The 14,266-nt window shown below is 44.7% G+C and overlaps 1 protein-coding gene across 1 annotated transcript; it reads right to left on the bottom strand.

Annotated features, from left to right (window-relative positions):
• Nucleotides 1-206: 206 nt before the first annotated feature.
• Nucleotides 207-13,820, bottom strand: LOC127016010 (cytochrome P450 4V2). Its single transcript, XM_050896307.1, has 11 exons — nt 13,610-13,820; nt 11,284-11,396; nt 10,322-10,407; nt 8,328-8,518; nt 7,839-7,908; nt 6,468-6,594; nt 4,433-4,624; nt 2,953-3,055; nt 2,475-2,609; nt 2,124-2,303; nt 207-467 (listed from the first exon to the last, which is right to left on the bottom strand). Exons 1-11 carry the CDS (start codon nt 13,818-13,820, stop codon nt 292-294), a joined length of 1,584 nt encoding a protein of 527 aa, XP_050752264.1. The 3' UTR covers nt 207-291.
• Between the last annotated feature and the right edge of the window lie 446 nt (nt 13,821-14,266).

Genomic DNA, 14,266 nt, shown 5'->3' on the forward strand with positions numbered 1-14,266 from the left:
TCATAATTTATGGTTTTTTGCACTGTTGCAGTAGAATAGTTTCATCTGAGTAGATAAGGCACTAAAATTTGATGTTTAAAGACTTGCACTTCAAAGATGAACATGAAGTTCACATGTACTAGAAAAGTAGAGCAATTTAGGGCTATTACAACATCTTCTTTAGTGAAACAATCAGTAATGACTTTAGTTTCAACAAATTGCTGAACAGCCATCAAAATATCTGATTTAAAAACCATATCTTAGCCTAAATAGCTTGGAAGTTTTTGGAGAAATAAAATCTTGAATTTCCTTTCATTCTGATCCAGCGTTTGGCCTCCTCTTCAGCTTAATCCAGATGCCTTTATTTGGACGAAGAATCAGTTCTCCAGTTATACCAAGCTCTTCTGGCTTTTGACACGAGTCCACCCAAAAGCGCCGCAGGATGAGGGCTAGAAGAGCTTTCTCCTCCATTTGTGCAAAGCGCTGACCTACGAATTACAGGGCAGCAAAAAAAGATATTATTGTCAGGTTGCATCAACAGTTGCTGCATTTGCATGCTCACAGTGATACCCCTAGGAACACAGGACAGTAAGGACTGTGCATCTGCCTCGAGAACAGAACTGGCTTTAGGCCAAAATCGAGGTCATACAGATACTACTGAAACTTTTCTCTGCATGACAACTCTGGCCTTCCTGGAACAATCCACAGCACGTCCTCCTTCCCATGGTACGCAGAACTCAAACAGTGAAGAGGAAACAGTCAACACTTCACATGGAACTAATACAAAACACAGCCTTGTCATGTCTCTTGGATGGACTAGGCAGGGGGAATGGATGACAGACCAGAGCAGAAGATGCAGCACAGGGACTGCGAGGAGAGACAAATCCCACTATTCAATATATGTAAAGAGGAGCAAAGGAGATACAACTGCAACAGAATGACAGACAGACCTTCCTTCAAAGAACACTAAGCATCACACACACTGATGATTTGCTAGCACAGAGGGCAAAGTTCAATTTACCTTTCAGAGAAAGGTGGAAGAGGAAAGAGGAGAACAGAGAAATATGAGGGAAACCAAACCAAGTGTCATAATCCAGGCAGTTCACTCAAACTAAACTGAAAATGGGAACAGGACACAAAACCCAGTGCTCAAAACTTTTTCTGTGCTCCCCTCTATATAAGACGCACAGATGGATGTCTGTACACATGTACACAGTGATGTATTTCTGCAATGATACTAATGAACCACCTCTCCTGCACATGTTCCTGTACACCCAGGAACTAGCTAGACATGTAATATTAAATTAGATTCCTCTTTGGAACATGGGAAGACCCAGTCTGCTGTTCTTATGCGAAGGGCACCTATTCCCAATGAGACAAATTAATAACAAACAAACAAAAAAACCAACCCCACCCCCCAAAAAGAAAACAAACAAAACCAAAAATCCAGAAGAACTTGTATTTCCCATTCTTGTAAATGGCATGACAATTGCTGAATGTTCCCCATCTGCACTTAAGATCAGTGCAGGGAACAGTCTTTTCATGTGTTCTACAATACAGACAACAATGCCTCTACTTTGAGCACTGATAAATTCTAAGTGTCTCAGCGGCACTTGAGCTAACAAGTTCTGGGATGACAGCAAAAACACCAGAGCAACAACGGTGTCAGAAAGAGGGAAAGAATACATCAATTGCAGACTGCATATTTGGGACACCCAGCCGAGATCATGAGATAGACAGATGAGATGTTTCCAGAGCAAAACAAGTGCAGGACATTTGTCTTCTCTCGCTCTGTCTTGCTGACACTGAGGATCAGAAATTTGGAAGCAATCCTGTCCTAACACAGGAGCCCATTAACATGCTGCCAGGCTGCACAGGCAGTGAGGAGGAAACACCAGCACGATAGACATTGGCCCCTGGGAAGAAAGGAAACCCTTGGGAAGAAACAAAATGTGGCAGCTCAAGCACCAGGCTTGCAGGGGAGACAGCGCCCAGAATTCAAGGGTGATGGGGGGGGGCGAGAGGGGGGAACACGACCAGCAGGCACATCAAGACTTAAATTTCTCGTACACTCACTGCTGCCACAGTTACCACACCAAAAGCAGCACTGTCACTCTACAAGGGCTTCCTCCTCAGCTACCAACCTATGCAGTTCCTGGGACCAGCTGAGAAGGGCACGTAAGCATACGGGTGCCTTCCCTTACAATTTTCAGGGAAGAATCGCTCAGGCCTGAACTCCTCCGGGTCAGGGAAGATCTCAGGGTCTCTATGCAGGGCATAAGTTATGACAAGAACGTTTGTGCCTTTTGGTACCTGATATCCTCCTAAAGAGAAAAGGGAAAGGGAGAAGAAGGGTCAAAACAGCAGCAAATAAGTGACTTTCTATACACAACAGCACCATAAAAAACAAAACAACGCTGCCCTTTACTTGGGAAACACCTCCACTGAGGAGATGCTAGCAGGATAGGAAGTGGCAAACACAGGACACTACTTACTAATACAGCAATCCTCTCTCAAGGCACGGGCAAACAGCGGAACTGAAGGGAAGAGCCGAAGGGCTTCTTTCACAACACACTCGAGGTATCGAAGCTTCTTCAAATCGTCCACTGTAACAGGACGTTCAGTGTTGCCTGTCCAAAAACAAATAGGGGGATGAGCAAGACCAAAACTCCCCATTTTTGGTTAATCAAACTCATCCCAGCTCTCTCCAGGAACTCTCATCATGCATCAAGACCACATAGGAGAAGGTGCTACACATACATGCATGCTTTTCCCCAAAGATGTAAGGTTGGCCGTACTCTCCTACAGACCTTCCAGCACCTGTCCCAGTTACCTCTAGCTACTGAAAGCTCCAGAAGGGCCACAAGGCATGTTTCTACCTCCCGTTCTACATCTAGGCTTATAATGTACCACACCCCGACTCACAAATGCAACCACCACCACAACTGCAATGAAGGGGGAATGGAAACGTACCAAACACCTCATCCAGTTCTCTGTGAACCTTCTTCTGGGCTTCAGGATTATGTCCAAGTAAGTACAGGGCCCAGTTCATAGCAGCTGCTGTTGTATCATGGCCCTAGAGGTCCAGATTTACAAAGACATTCACTTCAACACTATTCCTGTGCACAAGTAGGCTTCGTAAATACTTAGGTGCGCAGGTAGTACGGAAAGAGAGACTTATTAGTCCCATGACCACGAGAAAAACAAAAATCAAGAGTGAAGAACTCTATCCAACATGCTGATTATCAGGATATAAGATGACCCATGATTCTGTCAGGTGCCTGAAAACTGACCAAAAGGGAAAAGTGTTGAAATAACCCAAGCAAACATCCCTCTCCTCTGCCTCCCAGAAGCTGCATGAACTACCAGTATCTACACAATGAAACAGATGTATATTCATCTTTTTGGTTACTGTCCAGTCAACAACGTAACATCTGGAGGGCCAACAACTACCACAGGAGAGTTACAATGGACACAATCTGTAGCCTTTACAAAACTATCCAAAAAAGGGTACAAAAATATCCAAAAAAGAGTCTAATGAGACACAGTACAGTGGCCATAGGAGGGAATACTTCTTGGTTTCCTGTGACAATGGGATCAGCTACTACAGTTCTCAGCACTACACAAAAACTTGGAAAGGAAAGGAAACAAATGGAAGGGGAACCAAAAAAAAAAAGGAAAGAAAAAAAGAGGGGAACAAAAAAGGGAAAAGTTGACCAACAAAGGATTTTGGTACTAAAAAGGTGCACTTGTTGTGAAGTTCAGGATGCTGCACCTCTTCAAAATCCAGCTATGGAGTAGTACAAGAATGCTAAGACGGGAAGAGAGTTTCTCTAGGTTAAAACAGCAGTAATATGACTGAATTAAGCTCTTCTGAGAGAGAATTCAGGTCCACCTAATGGAGGTGTGTGGAAAACTTGTGAAAGTCTTGTTTAGATTCTTCATCGGACAGGGAACCAGACATGACAAGACAGTACCAATGCACAGTTGTTGACAGAACCAGGAGGTTACAGCCAACGTGGCAAGGGACAAAATGTGAGGAGAGGTGACAAAATGCAAGGCAAAACACTGAAACCGTTTAGAGCTCTCTATAGCATTAATGAGGTTTGCAACAGGAACTGAGAGCCCATGGCCCACATCAGCCATTAAGCTCTTATTACTCACCTGCTTTCATGAGTAGAGCCTGCTTACATAGGCAGGGCCTACCACGTGTATTGCCCAACATTTTGCCAGGGCATACAATTCTGGATCAAATGTTTCTATCCTTCAGTAGTTTCTATCCTACAGAGATTTCTTCTTAGGCTTCCAGGGCTAAAATAACTTCATACTAAAAGCAACCTCCTGAACTAAGAAAAGGAAGAGTCACTACCTGCAAATGGTGAATCTCAGGTTCTGGAAAAAAAAACAAATCAAACCAAAACAAAACAAAAAACCCAATCGGTTCCTTGGGTACCTCAAACATGAAAGTATCCACTTCCTCACGAATGTCCCTGTAGCTCAATTTGTTCCCTTCATCATCTGTTGCACTCAGCAGCATGTCCAGGAAAGCTTTTCTCTTTTTGGAGCCACTTTCTTCATAGTTGCCATCAGTATCACATTTTGTTTGCTTGGTGTTTTCAAGTTCTGCAGCTTTTTCTGCAATGACCTGAGATTAGAACCATTATATTAGATATGATGCATGCAGCACATGCGCACAGTCTACATCACACAGGTTTGTCCCAGCTTATTAAAACAACATCCATCTGTAGCAGTCTACATGAGCTAGTTAGCATAACTGTCAGCATTAGCTCATGAACTTTAACTGACTTTTTGTGTTAGTAGGTGAAATATGACCTACCCCTCTTGTCCCAAGCAATAGAATGAACCTTGAATAGCCTTTGTGTGATCAAGAAAATAGATAGCCAAACTATGCAAACAACTTGTTGATCATCAAGAAGTGTAAACACATCCAGAATATCTGGAACAAGCCAATCGTGAATGCCGACAATAGCGAAAGGAAATCAAACAGCATCACCACAATTTGAACAGACTGATCACCAAGAAGATATTCTCTACCCTATCCAATAACTAAGGAAAGGATCACATCTCCAGCCTCTGGGCAATCCAGGAGATTGAAGAGAAGCCAGGGCACCCCACATCCTGCATCAGGACTACACATAGCACAGCTGGAACCACTACACTAACGCTTCCCAAATTTTCTTCAGTATGAGAGCAATGATTGAACTTCCCTTTTTTAGGTCAAAGCACAGCCCCAGCAACAGACAGAGATTTCCTGCTGTCACCACTGTTGTCATAACAGCAAAACAGAACTCTTCAATAAACTGGTATTGCTCTCAATAAAATAATTTAAAATAAAGGCTGTAGAGTATGTAATTCTGTTCAGAGGAAGCACTGAACGAGAAAAAAGAAATGCAGTTATACACACACACACATTGTTTCCCTCACTGAACATATATAAAAACACATATTGAACCACCTTTTGTCTCAGTGCATTCTGTCAGCACCTACACTGGGTGATATTATTATTTACTGTTCCTTTGTCATCTTCTAAGATTTGGCTTCTTATATCCAGTGCAGCAGTGCAGCAGCCCAGCTCGGGTAGAGAGCAAGTGTTACCTTAGGTCCCTTTAAGAGCCTCTCTCATGCCTCACTGCTGCAATTCCCAATAAAAGGAAGCAAAACATGAACTACTGAAAAACGATGCAGAGTCATTGTGGCTTATTATATGTAGTGAAAGTTCAGAGATTATTTCCTTTGTTGTGGACATTGATACAATGACATTGTGGGGTACGTACACCTATTTCAGGGAAAGCAGCCTCCCTGGTAACATCTTAACAGTAGGTTTGGGAGGGCAACCATTGGCAAGAACAGCACAGAGGCTATTTGGTGAGAGAAAGGCGTGTTACTTGCAGTCTAACATGGTGAGAGAACACTGCGTTTTTATGTCAAGTCAGTGATATATGCTTAATGGTTTCTGTGTCAAAGTGTCTTACTGCTGATGTGGGGACCTGCATGTGTTTGCTCATCTCAGCAGTTCTGCTCCGAATAGGGAAAAATGAATACAGGCTTCCATTTCTGACGGCTGGAGCAAGTGATATTACCAAGCAGAGACCCCTATGTTTACTGCTATAAACTTGGCTGTGAGCTGTTGCAGGTGATTCAGATGTGGAGCATCTGGGGCAGAACAAGAGTTCAGTGAACTCCTGTTGTTTGTTTCGGTTGTCAAGGACCTGTAAGTCTTGTTACTCCCTTGGAGTAGTATACTCCCGTGCTTAAATATGACAGAGCTCCTGGCAGAAAAGTCAGCTGCTGGCTTCTTTTCAGGGAATTCCTCAGCATCCCAACAGAGAGATAGTTCTCCTCTTAGTAGATGCATATCAAGGGGGCTGAACCTCACCCCCATTTGGAAGCTGTCTACTGAGTGCAAGACTTCGCTCCAACAAATAGAATGTACCATTAAAAAAAATAATTAAAAGAAGAATCTATACTGCATCTGTAAAATTGTGAAGGATCTTGAGGTTCCTCTCATGCTCTCTTCCTTCCTTGAACAGCATATATACAAGATCAGGCCACAGCCAAGGGCTCTTCTGTCGCTCGTGGATTAGATCACTCATCCTAGGGGCACAACAATTACATCATGTAACATTGCTTGACAAAAAATAAATTTACAGCACACTTTCAAGAACCAAAAAAAAGTTCTACCTCCCCCAATGAAATGGAACTTAACATATTGTGTGGGTTTAAACCCATTCATCTGAAAGGAAGGCTGTTCATATTTGTTTCCTGATTTTAAACCATCTCAAAATTTCTGTAACCTGTCCCACCATCCCAGCATCACCATGATTTATATGTTTAAGCACTGATCTCTGAGGAGAGCATACTCTCATTTAGTGGGAGTCCTCTTGAAACAGATATATTAAGTCATCCAGTCCAGTCCCACTCCACATCAGTAAAGCACTGACCATGCTGAAAAGACATGTACAACCCGAAAAGACTACTCATGTCAGGGCTCCAAAATATCTGCTCCATGACCTCAAACAGCCATCTAAAAGGATTACATTCCTGTTTGACTGTCCAGATACCATATATGCCAGACAGCACATGAAAAGTATTTGAAATAAAGATTATGAGAGCTCAGGTATGCTCAAACACAACCGGAATACATCTGGAAGGGCTGACTGTCATTGCTATTCAGCTCTTGCGCACGCTTTTGGCTGCAGAAAGAGACTTTGAGGAGTAATTATTACATTCAGACCAACTTCAGGCCAGCCCACTTGCGATACCATTTGGGAAAGGCCAAGGAACCGATGACCATCAAACCCTCTAATTCCACGCCTTTTTTGTAACACACCTGTCTCAACAAGCCCCATCAAAGGCTAGGGGTGAGAGGCAACAAGTAGCTACATTTCATCTAGGCTGACGCACCAGTGTGGTAGGAATATAAACCATGTCTTTCCTAATCCACTGGACAGTCACATACAATTTGAACGGTGTAAATACTGCCATGAACTGCAGAGTAGCAGTGCCTCAGCTTTAACATGCTGTCTAAAACAGCACCCTCCCAATTCTGCAAGTCATGCTGATATGAAATGTTGCAGCTCCATTTTTTTTTTAACCTCCTGTACCAATGGATTAACTGAATGGCAGTTAACACCTCTTCAAAGCCTCAGCCTCCCATTGCGTATACTCACAGCAGAAAAAGCATCAAAATCTGCAGGAGTTTTTCCTGCCTTCTTGGCTTTCTACCTCCATCTGCGACCCCCTGGCCCTCCCTCCTGGCTCACAGCAGATGAACTCCTGACACCAGCAGCATCAACTCCAGCCCAACTACAAAGTAGCCAAGGAAAATGTCCATTTACCTGTAGACAGCACGAACATACTCGGAGTCTTTATTCTCCTGAGCACTCACATTCTTGCCCATTGCTGTTTCTAGGAGGAGGAAATCATCAACGGTTCACGAGTGCAAAGTAAAATGCAGAGTCCCTGTACACAAAAGGTTACTGCTGCTCCCAGCCTCTGCCTGTCACCACACTGTCCCTTCAACAGGTAAATACACACATCCCTTTCCAGGTGATGAGCTTGCTTACATTTTCATGCCCAGGAACCCTGCTCCTCAACACAACCTCGCTTCAGACTGCTACCTCTGCCCTACCTGTCCCACAAACTCACCTGCTCAGATGCACACAAGACACCTTAGGAGAAAGGATGGCCTTGGGAGGATGGAAATGCATTCATACAATATGCAGGGACATTCCTCTTCAACTGTCTCCTCACACAACACAGCACAGCTGTACTCATGAGCCTCTGCGTCACTCACAGCCCCACCACAATAACTGAAGAGGACTTACCACAGATGATATCAAGGGCACACAAAGCTATGTCTAGAAAGACATCAAATGGCTCCTTGTCAACATGCTTCTCAAGTTTCTCCAACAAAATACCTCCTTGTTCATTCATAACCTCTAGAAAGTCAGTTAAGATTGCGAAGTGGAATGTGGGAGTTATCATCTTCCTCCGTGACCGCCACTTGTCTCCAGTACTGCAAAATTAACAGGGAGAAGGAAGGGTTAAAAACTCCAAGTCAAAAATAAAACCCTCACCATCACAGGAAGTACACAGTAAAAACTGAAGCCTGGAACACCTTCACAGATGGACATGATGTAGATGACTTTTCAAGCTGTCCATAGGCCTCCCCAGAAGGGGCAAAATGGAAATATTTCTTGCTGCAGCTCTCTCCAAAGCACAAGCCGTCATTTCTAGAGCTACTCTCAAGAAAAGCAGATGCCAACAAGCTTTCAGGCAATACAGCCTCGTGGTTGCTCAGTGCACAGGCTCAGAGGGATTGAGCAAAAGCCATCTATAGGACAAACCAGCTATTCAGCATGAAGGCCTCAAGTCGTCATATTGTCTCTGTGAATCACCACCCACGCTTGCCTTTATCCGCTGACTAGGAAATGAGGATTGCAGGCAACTAGGGTCCACGGACATTACACAAATTACTGCCTCAAGGTGTGGCTACAAAGCACTTCACTGGAAACAGGTAACCACCTCTCACATGTCAGTGAAAGAGCATGGAGCCACAGCGGGTGACACCAGCTTCCTGGGGGTTCTTGTTAGCTTTTTCTGAATTGCATGTCCCACAGGCACACAACTAGCAGCTCTGCTTACAGGGTAAACCATCACACCACTTCTCCTGTTAACCTTCTATTGGGGCACTCCTCAGGCCAGCTTATCTGCTTGCTGTCTACCACTACTGCCCTTAATCAGCAAAGACTGGAACATTCTCCTCCATTATGTTTTTGCAAGCACAGTCAAAACACCTCTAAAAGTGTACTGGAGACAAAACAACCAGTAAGGAAGACGACTAACAGTGAAGATACACCATGCCTGACGCCCATGGACCTCAACTCTCCACACTTTGCCACTGATTACTGCCTTCTTAAGGGCATGAACGAAACTCAGGATAAAAGGCATTCCTCATCCTCTCCCATAAACTTGCGCCTCCCATGCCACATGATCACAGCTGGCTTTTACAACACCATGGTCCCACCACAAAGCACAAGGAGTTCACTTCTGAGGGCTCCAAACAGGCAACAAAGCTCCTCTGCTAACAGGGGGACCTTGACCTTCCCGCACAACACAGAAGAGGCACAAAGGCACCAGAGCCACTCTACATTCACCTTGCTCTGACCCTTGAATATCTGCATCATCCAGACCAAATCTTCCTTGACCCTCCCAAGACCAGAGGACACCAAGCCCTTAAATCACTGCTCCTCCTTCTCTCTGCTCCTGACTTGCACTTTTACCCAGGCTCGCTTCTTACAATCCTCCACTTCATGAGGGAAATGAAGGACAGGGTTTAGATACTCTCCCATCCTACCACAAAGCATCACCAACCTCAGGCCCATCCTACTGGTTTGCAGCGTCACCAGGTGAGATAAGCAATGCACACAGTCGCAGTTCTGCCACAGTCCGACCACTCGACACACATCACAACATTCAAAACATCCAGCACGTAGCGTTGCAGACCAAAAGACACCACTTGCCATAGGACACAACTTCCCAAAACTCACATTCATTTCAAGCCTCTGCGCAAAAAAGTAACAATGGGCAAAAAAGTAACAATGGCCAAATTTGCCAAGAAACAGATAATGCCAAAAGATTTTTATCACACATTAGCTTCTAAAGAGCAACGAAGACCATCACAAGGAATAAGACTTCTACAGCTATCATCTACATCTCTGTCCAGAGATACACACAGCATTCCTGCCACCAAGCCCTCTTTCTATCATATACCCTGCAAATTTCAAAAAGACAGCAATGCATCTGCATTTCACTATACCTCGTCAGAAGTCCAGTGCCCAGCCACGGCTGCAGGAATTTGTACAGGTACGATTTTTCTATATGTTTCGAACTGCTCAGAATAACCTGTCAGAAAAATGAAAGGAGAGGAAAAAACATCACTTGTTAGATGAAGAGAGATTTCTTCAGCTGAGACTACTTCACACAACCTCAGTTCCTCCACAAAGATGCCCCGAGCCTCAGTAAAATGCACAATATTTCAGTACAAGCTGGTACACAGGGGAAACATTGAGTTCACACTCTCAAGTCTTTTAGTAAATATCCCAATCCTGAGAAACAATGAAATACTCAAAAAACTACCACTCCCACTCCCCTTATCTTCCTGAAAAAAAAAAAATTGTGTTACAAAGTCACAGGCAGAGCTCAGAGAAAACCCAACAGCTTCCAGCCTTAATCAAACTCACAAGAAGTACCATCTCTTCAATAAACACTCCATCAAAGAAACAACTCTCTCTTCTCAGTTCAAGGACAATCACTGTCAGTAGGAAAATTAATGACCACATTTCAGGGCATCAAGACAGACCCACCAAGTCCTAATGCAGAAGTCAGTTAAACAGACACAAGCATTGCAACCTGCATTTCATAATGTTCTATCCCTATTTCAGTGGTCCCATCTTCCCTGCTATCTGCTTGTCCGTTCTGACCTTGGGAGCAGAAGCCTTCACACATGTGAAAACAAAGCTAAAGGAGATGCTTCTTTGTATAAAACATACTGAGCCAGTGCTTTCATTTGCTGGCCATCTTCAGTATTTATTTTTCTCCAAGACTAGGCTTTTTATATTCTCCTGCTTTCAGCCTTTCTTTAGCACTGGGTCAGAGGACAATCTCAAGTAAAATCAGTCCAAGCCCTTTTTCGCAAAAATTACATTGAGAGAATAGAAACTAACAGGTTGGACACTGCTTTGCATGACAGTAGAATAGACAGGAGACAAGCACACTCACCTCCACACTGTCAGGGTGATACAAAATCATGACAGGCAACGGTCCTATCCAAAGTTTGAACAATGGCAGACTCCTGAACTCTTCAACGTAAACTTGTAGTTGTTTAAAAAAACCTGGAATGAAAAAAGCAGACTAGAATTTTTAAACAAGGGAGTTTTGCTGAATAAGCGAGACTTGTGTAATGAACTCTTTTTCACCATGTGCCCTGTAATAATGTTTTTGTTGTAGTTTTATCTTGCTATTATGACCAAGCCGCATATTTTGCACCTACCTACTAGCTGTAGTGCAGGAGCATTTCTTTATGGCTGCACTCTTGAAGGCACTCTATTCTAGAGAAACCCTTCCTAGCTGTAGATAAGGCAGCTTGATTTAAGCACTCTTGTCCTTTTAGAAACCTTACTGAAGGGTAAGTAACCACTTACGGCGCCACTGTGGATTTGGCAATTCAGATGTCCCCATCTCTAAGGGCACAAAGACTCATAGGATCATTTATGCCATGGACCACCTGAGAGATACCACTTTGTCCAGCTGCCAGTCAGACTTCATACCAGTGAGCTCAGCAATGCAGCTAATTCTCCACTCACATTATTATCCACTTATCCAGTCCACATCTTGTCAGTTTACCAATACAGAAAGCATGGGAGATGGTATCAAAGGCCTTGCCAAATCAAATTAAACACCATCTACTGCTCTTCCCTTGCTCACAGATCAAGCTATCATCACAGAGGGCAATCAGGTTCATTCTGCAATTCTAGAGGAGGTGGCCACTATCAGGATGTTCAAGGATTAAGCATGCCTTTGCCCTTTCAGAAACCAGATTAAACAATAAATTACTCCCTCCAAGGCCTCTGCAGAGTTGAAAATTAAAAGGTCTCCAAATCAAAGGAAAAAAAAAGAAAAAAAAACCCTATTTTCCTAATAGATACCCAAATACAGCATTCCCTAATCTTAGGCAAAGTTCTAATGACACCTCATCCAAAAGGCTTAAGTGTGTCAGATTATTTTACTGTTTTTTAAATTTTTTTTCATAACATCACCATGATTAAAATATCACAATTTTCCAGCATTTGTCTACCGATATCAATAATATCAATTTTTTTTTGTTTTTTAAGAAGGTCTAAAAAGAAGAAGAAAAAAAAAGAAAAAAAGATTTGTATCTCAGTCAGGCTCATATACACATCCCGACTATGATCCTGCTACTGCTTCCCCAAAGTCAGCTTCAGGGAAAGCTGCCTGCCCTCGCTTCCACCAAAGAAAGATCTCTCATATCTGAATTTAGATATGGGGTTGAATACAGAGGAAAGATGCGAGCGTGTGCCCTCGTGAACAGAGGCACCGTGTCTCAGCACGTGTCAGCACTGGGCTATGTGCGCACCCATGCTGTACTCGTCCTTGGCTTCACCACGCTCCCATGACCCAGTCGCTCTCTCTTCTGGCAGCATACCCGGCAGCGCAGCCTGGAACACATGTGCACAGAGCAGACTGGCATATGCAGGCATCACAAACACACCCAGAAGAGTCTGCTGGTCCACTGACAGCACAGCCAGAGCCGCTTCCATACCACAGACTCCTCAAGAAATATGCACTTGTGCAAAACGGAGTACCAAACGGAAAAGGAACATGTAGCGCATTAGTGCTCTTTCAAGCACCTGGCAAAAAGAAGGTACCATTGAACCATGCGAGAACAGAAAGGTTTGCTTTTGAGGGATGTACTGCAAACACTCAGCAAGTTCTTTTGCATCTAGCACATAAATCTAAGGCACAGGTAATTCTGAAAATGACCCAGCAACTCAGCATGCTAAAGTCCCTTGCACATGCTCACTTGGGGGAAGATAATTGCTTAAAAGAAGTACTTCTCCTTCACAAGCTAAAAGCTTTGTTTGGATCGCAGCTAATAGCCATGGAACACAGTGCTCCACATTGTGAAACAGCACTTCCTGCGAGAACACCCAGCGTGCCTCTCTGTTGCAAAAACACATTCCACGGTGTTCATGCTCCACCTCACCAACAACTGGAAACGGGTCCGAGTCCAGCATCAGCATCTGGAAGCCACTGTCAGATTGAACCTCCAGCTAATCTTCGACTGGTAATAACCCCCATTTATGCAGTTCCTCTCCTTTCCCCTCCACTGCCCACTTCTCACACAGTTCCCCTCTGCAGGTTGCTCACAGCTCCAGAAAGACCTAAAGGCGACGGCACATCCTACCACCCACCCCAGCCAGCCACAGCTCGACCGCCCGAGCACCTCACCAGCACTGGCTCCTCCAGTAAAGCCCCACACAGTGCAGAGACCTCACAGCTGGGCTATGGCGTGAGCTGCCCTTACCTTCTCCCTCCCGCTCCAAGAGTAGAGCATTTCCCAGCACAGGATAGCAGGGGCTGATACCCGGGATCGGCTTCATCACCCTCCATCGCCTCCAGTAATCCATCAAGGAGGGCAGGGAGCACACAGCCACAACCGTCAACAGCAGAGCGATGACCCCAGCCTCCAAGTGCAGCAACTGGGGTCCCCCTGCAGCTCCCTGCACGACCTCCATCACCACCTCCCACCCTCTTGCTCAGAGCCTTGATCCCTACTGGGTAACCAGCACCGCCTGTACCCGGCTCTGCCCGTACCCAGCGCTGCCCGCTGCAGCAAGTCGAGTGTGCCGGGACCGGGGCCAGGACAGCGGGAGGCGGAGCTGTCACACGGGCCCCGAGGCGCAGCTTCCTGCCAGGAAAATAAACAAAGCTGTAAAAGCCACACATGTGGAGAGGCTGCCTGCAAGCACCTCGTGATGGCAGAGCAGCCACAGGGAACGGTGCCATTTCCCTGCCCTCGCTTGGCTCCTCTGGCTCAAGTGAAGAGCGAGGAAGTTCTTCGCAGGCCCGTGCAATACCTCAGAAGGAAAAGACAGAAACCGTTGTCAAGAGAAAAACCACCTTTTTGCTGATTTGGGAAGGATGGATTTTCTCAACATCGTCTTTCTCCATCTGTTTTCAG

The sequence above is a fragment of the Gymnogyps californianus genome, chromosome 4, assembly GCF_018139145.2.
Source record: "Gymnogyps californianus isolate 813 chromosome 4, ASM1813914v2, whole genome shotgun sequence".
Classification (NCBI taxonomy): Eukaryota; Metazoa; Chordata; class Aves; order Accipitriformes; family Cathartidae; genus Gymnogyps; species Gymnogyps californianus.